Source organism: Rattus norvegicus, chromosome 19 (genome assembly GCF_036323735.1).
Source record: "Rattus norvegicus strain BN/NHsdMcwi chromosome 19, GRCr8, whole genome shotgun sequence".
NCBI classification, from domain to species: Eukaryota; Metazoa; Chordata; class Mammalia; order Rodentia; family Muridae; genus Rattus; species Rattus norvegicus.
In genome coordinates this window covers 9,993,520-10,008,703 of record NC_086037.1, presented here as the reverse complement: position 1 = coordinate 10,008,703, position 15,184 = coordinate 9,993,520, and the positions used below count along the sequence as shown (strand labels likewise).

The window sequence follows — 15,184 nt, the reverse complement described above, 5'->3', positions numbered from 1 at the left end:
TCTTGTCAAGTTGTTCTTTCTAGGCTGAGGGTCTGCAGACATTACACTTAACCTTCCCACTAAGACCAGCAAGAGATTCTATAAAGACACCTGTCTGGTTTGGGATACAACCAGGTGATGCCAGCCGGTGTGGCAGAGGGCTTGAGGCCTTGCTGACTAGGAGACATTGGGATAAGCTGGGGTGACAGGTGGGACATCACAGTTACGTTAGTCCTGAAATGTGGGGGCCCAGGGCTCTGTCAAGTATCCCAGGCCAATACCTAGCCTCATGGGGTCTTTCTAGAAGCTCTGCAGGGCCTGGCTCTCTCACCTCTCTAACTGCCCTTACTGGCCTCCCAGGAACACTGGACGCCATGCCTCTGTCTGCAGATCACCAGCCTTTTATTTAATGCACCTGTGAGACCCGTGGAGCCGACGCAGGTGGTTTCAGCATATCGGGAACCACTGTCTCACAACACCCTTGCCCTTGCCTGAAGTTGGGATGGAGGCCACAAACAGCTAGGGGAGGCTGGCCTGGGAAGGGGCAGGCCCAGTGGCTCTCACCTTCCTGTTAGAGGAAGCTCAGAGACACAGGAACTTCTGGATTCTGACCTGGGACTCCAGGCCATATCCCCCACCCCAACCTTCTCCAGAACAAGAATGACCTGTATCCCTTCCCACACCCTATCAGATCCAAAGGGCCCAGCAGGGGACCATGTGGAAGGAAGGAGAGACAGATGACAGTTAGAGCTAGACAGTTCCCCCAGAGAGTGGAGCAGAGCTAGCTCAGACCTAACAGGGGTGTCAGTAACAGGTCATAGTATTGAGGCCCTTCTATTTGCCTGAGTGGCTGTGGACAACCAAGGGCCTGACCTCATCCATGACTTTCTTGGGGTCGTCAGACTGACAGACTCCACCTCTTCCCCAAGCATGTGTATGTGTGTTTGTGTGTATGCGCGTATATGATTCCCCTTCTTCCTTCCTGGACCAGCAGTGACCAGCTTGGGGGACAGGGTGACTGTCACTTCACAGAACTGATCACTATCGGGGGCTAGTGCTGGGTAACCGATGAAGCACCTTCTCTTCAGAACAGCTCCACACATCTCATGTCACGAGCCCTTCCCATGTCTGTGAGAGGGGCCAAGCATCAGATAGCTCCTGCAGGGTCATCAGGCTAGGCAGTGGCCACGAGAGAGATGTCAAGCTGATAAGCTCCCCTAGATGTCCACCACCTCCACAGGGACCAGCCCCCTATTCCTGGTACTAGCCTACCAGCGTATTTTGCCTCTTATCCTGCTTTGTGGGAGAGGCTCAAGGCCCGCAGCATCAAGTCCCCTCCCCTCTCCTCGAGGGGACCTTGCAGGTTAGGTCTGTGGCCTTATACATATGCTTGGCTGGTTATAGGTCTCATCAAGTCCAGACACTGACAATCCGCAGGCGTTTGACCCTCTGGTTTAGCCCAGTTCCCTCTGCAGGTGGTCTCAGGAGCCTGAGAGACGCAGAGCTCCACCCAGTTCCTCACATTCACCTTTCACAACCCCTCCGATGGCGCCATTCATTGGTCAGGAAGACCGAGAAAGAGGCCACAGGAAACAGTAGCCGCACGTTAGGGGGCAGGGAGAAGGCCAGTTGGACGGAGCTTGGGACTGAGGAACCACACAGCCGTAGGACTCCGCTGAGCACCGATGGCAACAGCCAGGAGCCTGGGCTTACTGCTCTTTCTGCTGCTGACTTCAGGTGAGTGAGCGGGGCTCCTCTAGCTCTCCTGCTACGCCTGGGGGACTCAGTGCTGCAGAGGGATTCAGCCAGGGATGGAGAAATGGGGAATCATGGTGACTACCTCATCATCTCTTCTAGCCTTGTCCCTCTATGTCATCCCTGTCCTAATAAACTCCATCCAGCTGGGTCTCAGGTTCCCGTTGACACCCCATAGTGTGCTGTAGGTGGGCAAGAAAGAAAATGCTCATGTCCTGGCTGGAACCGAGTTCTAGGACATGGTGGGTCAAACAAGCTACTCAGTTCTGGGCGAAGGCATCAGGGCCTCTGGGAGCTGAGCCGGGAAGGGTGGGCAGCTGCTTTGCCCACATAGTCCATCCAGCACAGACTCCCCATCTCTGTCAGCACTGTTCCGTGTCATCAGTGATAGGAGACGGGACCCAGACCACTCCCGTCACATACGGTTCAGCTTGGTAGGCCAACGTAAGTTCCCAGTCCTGCCTCTACCCCAGTTCAGCCTGCTACCATCTTCACCTCGGTGGACGGCTGTGTCCTTCTTGACTGTTGAGTGATAGTCATGTGGAGTGGTGAGGTGTTCCCATCCCCGTGCCCCACCTCTCCTTGCTTGCTCCGACTTTGGCAAGTATCCTTAGGTGTCTGCCTCTCTAGGTGTCTGTCACCCGTAGACAGGCAACTAGCCACATGGATTAGCATCTCTTAGTTCAGAAAAAAAAAAAAAAAAAAAACTCTTCTCTTCAGATGCTGGGGGAGCCAGTAAAGGGCAGAGTTGAGTATGTGGCTCAAAAGTGGACCAGGGATTGTGACATCCACTTGCACTTGGAAGGCAGAGGCAGAAGACCAAGAGTTTGAGTTCTGTCTCAGCTACATAGTGAGTTCAAAGCTGGCCTGGGCTATTGGAGACCTTGGATGTAGAAGTGGATAGAAAGTGACAGGGTTGACTTTCTTGTGGCCAGGGGTATCCTGGGGCAGAGCAGGCTATGCTGGACAGGCCAACAAGCCTCCTCCGAATGGAGAAGTGGATCCAGTGGTGGCAGGTATGCTCATGTGACAGGGCAATGTGTCAGTCACCTGGGTGACTTTGTCCCTTTACCCGCTGACTCTTTGCTCACACACTCAAGAAAGATGCATGGTGTCAAAAAGAGGCACAAAAGTGGTAGCTGCTTGCCTGAGGGAGGCTCTTGGCACCCTGAGCCTGAAGGCCGAGGAATGGGCTGTTCTCAGGCATTGGCTGCAGAAGGGAAAGAGGCTGTTGTTGAGCAGAGGGAGGGGGGTGAAGAGACAAGGGGCAGGGTATAGGGAGCATATGGGTCACCTTCTGGCCTCTGACCTCCAGCTGGCCCCCACCTGCTGCACCCCCAACTATTGGACTCACACCAAAGCTCTCACAGTCCTCAGAAAACACCCCAAAGGCATGGTGCTTCCTAGGATCTTAAGTTTGAGGCTAGCCTGGGCTATACCGTAAGGACAAAGTGGGGTGGGCTCTGTACTTCTGTTAGGTGCCAAGAGCTTCCCTTAGGTATCCTGCTGTGAATCCCAGCAGGATAGAGGGAAGCTACATTCTCACCCACACTGAGGCCACCCTCCCTTTCCTAACCCTTAACCACCTCCCCTTCGTTGAGTCCTTCCTCCTCCTCCCCAACCCTCCTTAGATTTCATGTGAATGCAAATGGGGCCAGACTCAGGGATCTGGCTTCAGTGTGTCTCATAAGTTCCACACACTATCTGAAGCTGAAGCGAAATTGAACAGCGTGAAATTGAACAGCGTGAAATTGAACAGCGTGTAGACCCAACGTTTATAAAATATGCTCTACTACTCTCTGTTCACTCTTTGTCCTGCCAGGTCTTTATCATGAATTTTATTTTCTGTACTAAAATTTGAAAACGAACCAGCTTCCTTTAAATCGAAAGTGATAATGTCCATGGTATATTTTAAATCAAACACCAGCAAAGGATATTTAAAAAAGCAGGGGCTGGAGAGATGGCTCAGAGGTTAAGAGCACTGACTGCTCTTCCAGAGGTCCTGAGTTCAAGTCCCAGCAACAACGTGGTGGCTCACAACCATCTGTAATGGGATCTGATGTCCTCCTCTGGCCTGCAGGCATACATGCAGGCAGAAAGCTGTATTCATAATAAATAAGAGAGAGAGAGAGAGAGAGAGAGAGAGAGAGAGAGACAGAGAGAGAGACAGAGAGAGAGAGGCAAACCCTGTCTCAAAAAAACCAAACAACAACAACAAAAAAATCCCCAAACCAACCAACCAAACAAAAAATCACACCATAGCCAAGTGTGGCAACACATGCCTTTAATCCCAGCACTTGGGAAGCAGAGGCAGGAGGATCTCTGTGAGTTTGAGGGCCAGTTTGACCAATGAAATAGTGAGTTCCAGAACACCCAGGACTATGTAGAGAGTCTTAACTCTGTCTCCAAAAAAAAAGTTACGTCACCTCAGATGGTCTGTGTGCTCTGGTATATCATCTCTTTTCATCCCTAAAACTTAAAGAGTGAGCAGACCAAGCCTCGGAGCGATTGAGTCATTTGCCTGAGGACAAACCGCTAAGCAGCTACAGGAAGTTTCTGCATTCCATAGCACAGGGCTCTGCACCAGAAGTCACAGAACTGGTCTCTAGTCCAGGAGTAGCTTCCAACATCTGCCTACTGTTCCCCAGCCTCAGCCTGCTGCGGCCTCTACCCACTCCAGGCAAAGATGAGAGGCTAAGGCAGAGCAAGCCAGAATATTTACAAGAGTTAGAGAATCGCGCGGCTGCCTGGCCTGGGAGGATCTGATGGAGCAACTGCAGGAAACAGGCAGGCTCTGTGGAGCAGGTGGTTAAAGAGCCACGGTACTGATAGGTAAAATTTATTATAGTGCACTACTGTGCAAAGCCTTTGTGGGAGAACCACATGCCCTATTTCCCCATCCCTGTGAGGTGCAGATGCCGCTTTCCCCTGAGAATTCTGGGAATGGGGAGGGTGGAGTCTGAACCTAGCTGATTGACAGACCAGCTAACTCCTCCCCTAGGCCACTGCCCCTCTCCCACCTGCCTCTCTCCCTTAGATGAGAACAACGGTGAAGAGCCAAGAAACCCCGAAGAGCCAAGAAACGTCTGCCGGCTCAAGGAGGACTATGAGTATAACACCTTCGACTTGAGTGACATTGCTCAGTGTTTCACCAAGTGCGGGCAATCAGACACCAACTCCTGTGAAGTGGGGAACTTGCAGAGGTGAGGGGTGAGGAGTCTGGGAGGAACGGGAGGAGTGGCCTGTTGAGAAGCCTTCCGGTCATAAGTTCCCAGGGCTCTCGAATAACATGTTCCCCTTCCACCCTTTCATGTTCTTTCTCACCTGGCCCCACCCTGGCTATCAGCGTCGTTACTGATGAGGACAGTGGTTCTCAACTTGTGGGTCTGGATCCCTTTGTGGGTCAAACGACCCTTTTACAGGGGTCACCTAAAACAGTCAGGAAACACAGATATTTATATTATGATCATCACAGCAGAAAAATTACGGTTATGAAGTAACAACGAAAGTAATGTTATGGCTGGGGGAGGGGGTTCATCACAACGTGAGGTACCGTATTAAAGGTAGCATTAGGAAGGTTGAGAACCTCTGGACTAGGGGATGCAGAGACGAATCAGCCTATCTCTGCCTTGGGAGCAGCAGAGGGATAAATAGATAGAGATGTTCGTAGTGATGACTCCAGAGGTGATCAGTCAGAATTGTGGACAAGGACAACACACAAAAGAGGACATCTGCCAAGACCTTGTCGGGGGGGGGGGGGGGGGAGGAGGGCAGCCTGGCAAGGGCTTTGGGGAGCACAGAACAGTTTTCTGGTGAACCCACACAACAGTGGGTGATATGGTTACTTAACTTCCTAGTATTGGGAACGGACAACAATGCTTTGAACTGTAAGAGTGTAAAGAGATGCTAGGGACAGAGAGGGCATTGTCGAGATGAGACAGGGGGATTATCGGACTGGAAATACAAGCAAGGAGTCAGGGGTGAAAGACCGAGTTAACTAGACCATTATGGGGAACAGGGAGACTGTTTTTGATTTGAAGTTAAAAAGGGTGTGGTCGACTCTGCATTCTAGATCGATTTCGGGGACAATCAATGGACTTTGGGGAGGTCCAGGGGTGGTGACAGACGTGGAGATGTGATCCAGTAGGGTGGAATTCTGCAGGCACTGTGAAGCTACTCAGGAAAGAAGGCTCAGGCAGGCTTCATGAGAGCAAGAAGCTGGCTAGACAGGGCAGGGGAGACAAAGCTTCCCAGTGCTGTCCCTGCTGGAACCATTACCATAATAACTCTGCCTCTCCGCTCTTCTCTGGGCTCCAGGCAGAGGGACCTGGGATGCCACAGAAGTGCCCTGCTTACAGCCAGAACTCAGAAAATGGTGTTTGAGGGATAAATGAAAATCTTTGCTCAAGGCTGGCTGTTAAGATGGTGTTCGTATGAAAGTTCGTCCTTTCCGTGGCCTGAAAATGCCCCGAGCCCTGCCTACAGTCGCTCTGGCAGCTTCGTAGACACCGTGAAGCCCAGAGTGCCATCTCGGCTCGGATAAGCACCTCGGAGAGAGCAGGCGCTTTGGTACTGTTGTAAGACCCCGTAGTGGCCTTACCTCAGGAGCGCCACCCACAGAGCACAGATTGACAAAGTGACTGCTGCAATAGCATGAGGGTATAACGTTTTTAATCCACGTACATGGGGTTGCTCATCCACGCAGGGAGAGGCAACCCCGAACCCCAAAAGCACACAACTGTTATTCATTACAGAGGGCAGACTTCAACAACAGGGTTAGCTGGCCCATTCTCATTGGTGGGACACAGGACAAAGGACGTTGTCAGGTATTGGCTGGCCTGCTCATGGGGCTATTCTTGGCTCAGTTGGTCACTTTCCTCATCCAGCTCTGCACCTGGCCTTGGAGAATCACTAAGAAAGGGCTAAGTTGGCACGTCCCTGGGGGTGTGTGTGTGTGTGTGTGAACTGGGTGGTCAGGCAGGGTCAGGATAACATCTTGTGGTTGTTCTCAGAATTTACAGGGAGGGGCAGGGGGGTCTTTCTGAGAACAGTTGTTTTTGTTTTGTCTTAATTAGCTTAGTCAGAATAGCCTGGTCTTCTGACTCAGTATCTTGATCACCAAAACTTTATCATATCACTGGGCATCCTGACGTCAGATGCATCCCTCGCAGAAAGGTCACAAGTTTGTCATAGGCATCCTGACCACCAGATGTGTTTCTCAAAACCTTGTTTTCACAGCTTCGTTTTTCACATCTGTGAAACTATGAAACTTTATTTCTTCGGTACTGAAGGGTGCAGTCCGGTCCCACTCCACCCTTCAGTCTGCCCTTTTAACTTCATAACAACACTGTCTTATCGCCGTTACAGGACACATGGCAGGAGCAGCCTAAGGGAGGAAAGGGTGCTGTGCACCATGTCGGGGAGGGGATGGTGGATGGAGAGGCGGTGGAGGCTTACAGCACAATGAGCTCACACATCAGGGAGGAGCTAGAAGCAGAAGGGGATAGGAAGCAGGTCTGGCTATTCAACATGTGCCACCTGGGCCCAGCTTCTCAAAGGCTCCATGACCTCTGATGCCACCAGAGGAGGCTGAAATATTGAAACACATGAACCTGTGGGGACATTTTATATTCAGACCACGAGGTAGGTAGGTAGGTCCTGTTATCAACCTGTTTCTCAGATGGGCGAACCGAGGCTCTGTGCAGCTGAATAACTTGCCTGTGGTTACACGGCAGGTAAGAGGCGAACCTGATAGGAGCTGGCATAGAAGACTCAGAGGAGGCACTCGATGTGACAGGCTGAAGCCAGACCACCAGTGCTCAGGTGGCTTCCAGTTTACCTACCTGTAATGGGATTTACAGAACGATGGTGGAGGCTAAATAATTCTGCACCTGAGAGTCGTGGTAACCCCATCATCTACACCGTCACAGTACCAGGTCCTCAAGCCCCTGCTCCCTACCTCTCAGGCTTCCTCACATCACTGAATTCTGGGCAAATAGTGCATGGGGGAGCTATTAACAGATAGCAAGAGCTCAATAAGTGTTAGCGTGCTTTACTTTAATGGCTCTCTTGATTATAAAAGTAATACATGGGCTGGAGAGATGGCTCAGCGGTTAAGAGCACCTGACTGCTCTTCCAGAGGTCCTGAGTTCAATTCCCAGTGACCACATGGTGGCTCACAACCATCTGTAAGGAGACCCGATGCACTCTTCTGGTGTGTCTGAAGACAGCTACAGTGTACTTATATATAATAAATGAATAAATAAATCTTTAAAAAAAAAAAAAGTAATACATGCTGGGCATGGTGGTACATGCCATTAAGGCAGAGCGGGTGGATCTCTGAGTTCGAGGCCTGGACTACATAGTGAGTTCCAGGACAGCTAGGGCTACATAGTGAGCTCCAGGACAGCCAGGGCTACATAGTGAGTTCCAGGACAGCCAGGGCTACATAGTGAGCTCCAGGACAGCCAGGGCTACATAGTGAGTTCCAGGACAGACAGGGCTACACAGAGAGAGCCTGTCTCAGAAAACAAACGATGACAAAAAGTAATACGTATTCATTGGAAATTTGCTATAGAAAGGAAGTGAGATTTTCCCTTAACCCATCAACCAGAGATGGCGATTGTCTTTATCTGGACGTTTATCTTTTTAGCATCTGACATGACACAAACTTTACAACGTATTTCGCAATGTGGGTGGCTCCTGCTTTTGAACATTCTTTTTTTTTTTTTTTTGGTTCTTTTTTTTTTGGAGCTGGGGACCGAACCCAGGGCCTTGCGCTTCCTAGGCAAGCGCTCTACCACTGAGCTAAATCCCCAACCCCGCTTTTGAACATTCTTGATCATGTATTGGACTGAACTTGTATTCCTAGGCTTGGAATTAGTGACTCGTGGGGGCAGGCATAGGATTAATTCCAGCAGAAACTGGCTAAAGTAGTCAGATCAAATGTCACCGCCCTCCCCCCCCCCCCCGCCCCCGGCCGCAGGCAGATTGGGACATTCCAGTTGCCCCATGGCCTTGTCAACTCTTGGTATTGTCTGCCTTTCCCCTTTAGCCATCCTTAACGAGGTTCTAGTGCACCTGGCGGTGATTGTGATGACTGACATCAAGCACCTGGCTTTATTCCTTTCATATCTTGACATCTCTATTTCTGCCCATTGGTCTACAAAGCTGTTTGAATTTTCCATAGTGATTTTGAGGATCCTTTGTTTGTTCGGTGTATGTCTTTGGGGGATGTTGGGGGACTAGCACGCTACAGCATGTGTGTGAAGTCAGTGCTCTCCTTTCACCTTTACATATGTTCTGAGACTTGTGACAAACATCTGTTCCCTAAGCCATCTCACCAGGACTCTTGCCTGTTGTTCCGTTCCGTTCCGTTCCGTTCGATCCGTCCCGTCCCGTCCCGTCCTGTCCTGTTCCATTCCGTTCCGTTCCGTTCCGTTCCGTTCCGTTCGATCCGTTCCGTCCCGTCCCGCCCCGTCCTGTTCCATTCCGTTCTGTTCCGTTCTAGGCAGGCATGACTGTTGGAGCACCTGTAATACCCAAACTCAGCAGGTGGAAGCAGAAGATCAAAGAGATCTGTTCCTGCTGTGACCAGTAAGGTGTGTTTTGTGATCAGCCAGTGACCTCCATTCATCAGCAAGTTTAAACTCTTAGTAGGAAGAGCTTAGGAGGAACGGGTGTCCCCAGGAGAAGAGAGGCCACAGGCACTGAACCTCAGGTACTTGGTGAATGGGGCCAGCCTAAGCTACATTAAGCCCAGACCCTGTCACAGACAAAAAGAAAAGAAAACAAAAACAATAAAAGTCATTGCTTTTTACACCAAGCTTTACACAAGAATGCTCCTTTTCTGGTTTCTTCAAAGGCTTCACTGCTTCCTTGCTCATGGGTCCACGATCCGAAAAGAAAAGGGCAGACAGAGGAAATTACAGTTTATTAAGGGCCAGGGAGTCCCAGGCTTGTTTCTCTTCCTTCACACACCTCCTCCGAGACCCAGAGGCCCTGCTGTGGCTCTGTAGCCCCTGTGCCTGTCTGTAGGCAGAGTCTCATCTCACACAGACCGTAGTCAGCACTGAGCCTGGACATGTCTGTCCTGATGACACACACGGGAAGCCAAACAGTATTCGGGAATGGCTTCCTCCCCCTTAGCGTGCTCTTGGGGTCCATTCCTGCTATGACCAGTAAGGTGTGTTTTGTGACCAGCAGTGACCTCCATTCATCAGCAGTTTAAACTCTCAGTAGGAATTGCTTAGGAGGAACAGATGTCCCCAGGAGAAGAGAGGCCACAGGCACTGAACTTCATGTTTATGGTTTTCTACAGGATGTCACCTCAAGGTCGTCCCTGTCCCAACTGCTGTTGACAGCAGGCCACAGTTCCCTTGTGTGACTTGGCTTCTCCATGCATTCTTAGGAAAACAGACAACTCTTTCTGATTCAGAAGCAGAAGCCCAAAGCCATGATTGTTAAAAAATAGATATGCTGAGAAATAATAACAGCTATTGTTATTATTATTATTATTATTATTTTATAATTATTTAAATGTACAAATGTTGGAGCTGGAGAGGACGGCTCAGCAGTCAAGAGGACTTGCTGCTCTTACACACCATTCTGGCTAAAGTCCCTGCACCCGGTGGCTCCCAGCCACTTGTAACTTCTGTTTCAGGGGATCCAACACCCCATTCTGGCCTCTTCCAGCTCCCGTCTCAAATGTCGTGCAATTTACATGTGACCACACACATTCTTCTACCCCTTCCCTCAAAAAGCTGAAAGATGTTTCTAGTCTCACAGAAGGCTTCTCATGCTTCCCAACCATGGTGGTAATCACGGTTGGTGGTTCATTTTTCTTAACATTTAATTTTAGCTTTTTTAAAAATTTATTTGATTTTTTTCTTTACTTTTTTCTTTTTTCGGAGCTGGACTGAACCCAGGGCCTTGTGCTTGCTAGGCAAGCCCTCTACCACTGAGCTAAATCCCCAACCCCAATTTATTTGATTTTTGTCTGTGTGTTTTTCTTACATGTGTTATGTGCACCATAGACATGCAATACCCATGGAGGCCAGAAGAGGGCACCAGATCCACTAGAGCTGGAGCTAGGAATAGTTGTGAACCACCGTGTATGTGGGTCTTTTGCAAGACCAACAAATGCTTTCAATCACTGAGCCATCTCTCCAGCCCTTGATGGTGATTCTTGGCGGTCAACGTGATTATGCTGAGCAACTGGGAAATCATAGAACATTCCTCTGATTGTGCCTGAGGTCATTTCCACAGATAATAAGATTATGAGGGCTCTGCAGTGGTTCAGCACACTCATTGGGTCTAAACCCTGCATTAACGGCTGGGGACAGGAGAGTGGAGCTGGGACGGTGGCCTCCTTGGAGCATCCTTTGAAAAGGTACCTTTCGGCCCCATCTCTTTCCTGTTATGTTCTCTGCTCCCCAGCGGCAGTGAAGGGAGCAGCTTCTTCTGCACATTGCCGTGGCTTTCTGCCTCACCATGGCAGAGAAATAGTAAAGGCACTGAACTGGGGGCTGAGTGAGCCCTCTGAAGCCATGAGCCGAAACAAACAGTGTTTCTTTTAAACCGTGTCTCTCGGGCAAAGCACACGATAACAGCAGTGCCCTGTGGTCCCTATTCTATACCCCAGTGCTTTATTTTCTTGCTTTCAAGTAACACATCATTTTCCCCTCATTAACATGCCTGTGCCACAGTTCTCTCTCCCTTCCCCTCCCCCTCTCTCTCCTCCCTCCCTCCCCATCCCTCTCCCTCTCTTCCCCCACCCCCTCTCTCCCACACTCACTTTCTTAATAGTCCCCAGCCCAGGTTGGCCTCAGACTCACTATATAACGAAAGATAACCTTGTCCCTCTGATCATCTTGCCGATATCTCCTATATAGTGGGATTTCGGGCATGTGCCACTACAGCTCATTTATGAAGAGCCGGATTCTGGCGTACCACATCTCGTTTGACCTTTAATTTGGGTGCATTATTTTCTTTTTGGCTGGTAGGGGCTGGGAGTGTCAGGGCCTCATATAGCCCAGGCTTCAAATTGGCTACATAGCTAAGGATGGTCTGGAACCCCCGATCCCTCCACCTCCACCTCCCAAGTGCTCAGGTCATGAGCGTGCGCCACCACAGAGTTCGGTGTCCTGGTGTGTCCTGGTGTGTCCTGGTGTGTCCTGGTGTGTCCTGGTGTGTTCTGATGTGTCCTGGTGTGTCCTGGTGTATTGTGGTGTGTCCTGGTGTATACTGGTGTGTCCTGATGTGTCCTGGTGTATACTGGTGTGTCCTGGTGTATCCTGGTGTGTCCTGGTGTATACTGGTGTGTCCTGGTGTGTCCTGGTGTATACTGGTGTGTCCTGGTGTGTCCTGGTGTGTCCTGGTGTGTCCTGGTGTGTCCTGGTGTATCCTGGTGTGTCCTGGTGTGTCCTGGTGTATCCTGGTGTGTCCTGGTGTGTCCTGGTGTATACTGGTGTCCTGGTGTGTCCTGGTGTATACTGGTGTCCTGGTGTGTCCTGGTGTGGATGCACCTGGCAACCCCGCATGCTCTGCTCACCAGGGCAGAGTTCAGTATCAGAATATCTGCATGGCGTGTGACGCTGTCGCTGCACTCACTCTCTTCTGCTTGTCCATACCCTGACGCTGTTCCTGCTTCACCACCGTCAGCTCTGGCTGGCCTCCTTTTGAGAATTGTCTCTGGTCATTTTGTATGAAGGGATCTCTTTTGCACTGACCTTCTTCCCTTAGCACACTGATCCTCATCCATTCACTTTAGTGCGATCACCCCATGCAAATATATTGCATTACATTGTCCATTTACCAGTTGAGGGGCAGTTGAATTGGTGCCAGTTATTGATTAGTCTGATCATTGTTCCCGTGAACATTTTAACTCAAGTTGGAGTCCATGTGTTGCCGTTTGTTGCGGGGAATCTATGCCTGGGAACGGAATTGCCGGAATAGATACTGAATATGTGCTGAGCTCCATCAAAGACTGCCAAGCCGTTTCCCAAAGTGGTGGTGCCATTTGCTTCCTGTCAGCAGAACCTCGTATATTCCCAGCCACTCTAGTGTAGAGGGACGTCACCTGGGCTTCCTGCTGGCACTTTGTCATGAACCATGAACCTCAACATCTTTGTGGGTGCTCCCTGGCCATTTGGGGATTTTCTCTGGTAAAATGGTCTCTCTGTCTCTCTCTCTGTCTCTCTCTGTCTCTCTCTCTCTGTCTCTCTCTGTCTCTCTCTGTCTCTCTGTCTCTGTCTCTGTCTCTCTCTCTCTCTCTCCATCCCTCCTTCCCTCTTTCCCTCCCTCCTTCTTCTGGTTTCTTTGTCAGAATTTTCAGGAGGTCCCTTTCTGACGGAGGGTGGTTTCAACATACTTACATGGTCCATATAGGATGTCAGTCAGGTAGCTTATTTCTACCTGCCCTCTTGGGGAGTGGTCATCAGGAGCACCTTGGCAGGAGGCAGATGTCTGGGTTGAACCCATCCAAAGACTGGAGGAGTGGGCGTGTGGATGCTTCTGAATGGGAGAATCCCACTTACTCTCAGGATGATTGGCAGCTCCTGTGTGGGGGTGGGTCTACAATCCCGGCCTTAGGAGATTGAAGGAGGAGGGCTGTGAGCTTGAGGCCAGCCTGGGCCTGTCTCACAGAAGAGAATGGGGAGGCACCAAAGCAACAGACAATAATAGGAATTTACTATATCTGAGACCCCTACTGGGGAATCTTCCTTAGAACTGTGGATTGAGCCGTTTTGCAAAGATGAGAAAGATCACAAGGTAGGAACACAAATATTCAGTCGCTTTCTTTGTGGCTCACCACTTTATGTGGCAACAAAATCTTTTTTTTTTTTTTTTTTGGTTCTTTTTTTCCGGAGCTGGTGACCGAACCCAGGGCCTTGTGCTTCCTAGGCAAGCGCTCTACCACTGAGCCAAATCCCCAACCCCGGCAACAAAATCTTAATTCTTCTAAAACTTCCTATTTTATTTGGTACCAATAAAAGCCAATAGTTCTCTGACAGTCAAAGTGGATAATCTGTGTGGCTCAATGAATTCTGACAGCCTCATCCCTCTGTTTCTGGTCAGTGGTCTTCTTATGCTGTCTCGCATGTGTCTTGCATGGCTTACTTTTCTATTCTACAATTTATTTTCTGTTTTCTCTGTAGAGCCTTCTCTCCTTGATAACTATGGCTATTCAAAAACAGAGGCAAAGCCGGCCTGTAGCTTAGTGGTAGAGCAAGCACTTGCCTAACATGCCTAAGATCCTGTGTCACACGCATATACACACATACACACACATACACATACACACACACATACACACACACATACACAGAGGGAGGGGGAGAAGAGAGACAGGAGTGAAGAGAGAGGAGAGAGAGAAGAGGGGGAGAAAGGGAGGGGGAGAGAAGAGAGACAGGAGGGAGGAGAGGGAAGGAGATAGAGAGAGGGAAGGAGGAAGAAATGGAGGGAGGGGGAGAGGAGAGAGAGAATTCCCTTTTGTCTCCAAGGCTACTACTCCTTTTCATGGACTCAGTTTGGATATCTCCCTGTAGCCCCTTGCCTCCTAGCACTGTCTCAGCCATCACCCGGTCAGAGATTTTTAGAAAAGTGAATAGCAGAGAGAGGGCGGGAGACGCTCAATCAGTAAAGTACATGGTGCACAAGCATGAGGACCTGTGATCTCCAGGACCATATAAAAAACAGGTGTGTGTGTATGTGTGTGTATGTGTGTATGAGTGTGTGTGTATGTGTGTGTGAGTGTGTGTGTATGTGTGTGTATGTATGTGTGTGTGTATGTGTGTGTATGTATATGTGTGTGTATGTGTGTGTATGTGTGTGTATGTATATGTGTGTGTGTGTGTGTGTGTGTGTGTGTGTAGGGGGTGCTAGAGGAATGGCTCAGCAGGTAAAGGCTCTCAACATAAGTTCGACAACCTGACTTCAATTCCTAGAGCCCACATAGAAAGAAGAGTGACAGAACCAATCCCTGCAGTTGTCCTCTGACCCCAGAAGCAAACTATGGTATGCAATAGGCAAATAAATAAAGGTAACTTGAGGCAGCCATACGTGGCTGTGATCCCACTGCTAAGAAAGCAGCAATTAGGGCCCAAGGCTAGAGAGGGACCCAAGTACGAGGACCATTCTAAATTTCAGCACCACGGAGAGTGGCTCCACATGCCTTCCCTATAGAATGAAGTCCTACAGAGGAAGCCCATATTCTGTTTGTCTCTAATACCATCTTCTCCCTGGCAGTCAGTTCCCACGAGCCTTAGGTTTCTTCTTAAAAAACAAACACGAACAAACAAACAAAGAAACCATTTATTTAAGCCAGACATAGTGGCAAATGCCTTTAATCCCAGCACTTGGGAGGCAAAGGCCAGTGTACCTTTATGAATTTAAGGCTAGCCTGGTCTACATAGTGAGTCCCAGTCTAGCCAAGGCTACATAACAAGAC

At 49.8% G+C, this 15,184-nt stretch overlaps 1 protein-coding gene across 4 annotated transcripts in view; it reads left to right on the top strand.

Moving 5' to 3' along the window:
• Positions 1 to 1,558: 1,558 nt before the first annotated feature.
• The window catches only part of Adgrg3 (adhesion G protein-coupled receptor G3), a 28,696-nt gene continuing 15,070 nt past the window's right edge, over positions 1,559 to 15,184 (top strand). For 2 of the 4 annotated variants that reach the window (XM_039098149.1, XM_039098148.1), the window contains exons 1-3: positions 1,650 to 1,716; positions 2,670 to 2,750; positions 4,772 to 4,937. In XM_039098149.1, coding sequence (XP_038954077.1) covers positions 1,665 to 1,716; positions 2,670 to 2,750; positions 4,772 to 4,937 — 299 coding nt within the window. In that variant the 5' untranslated portion in view covers positions 1,650 to 1,664. Of the gene's footprint in view, positions 1,717 to 2,669; positions 2,751 to 4,771; positions 4,938 to 15,184 lie in introns of all 4 variants that reach the window. The other 2 variants (XM_006255127.5, XM_006255126.5) reach the window with 1 other exon arrangement.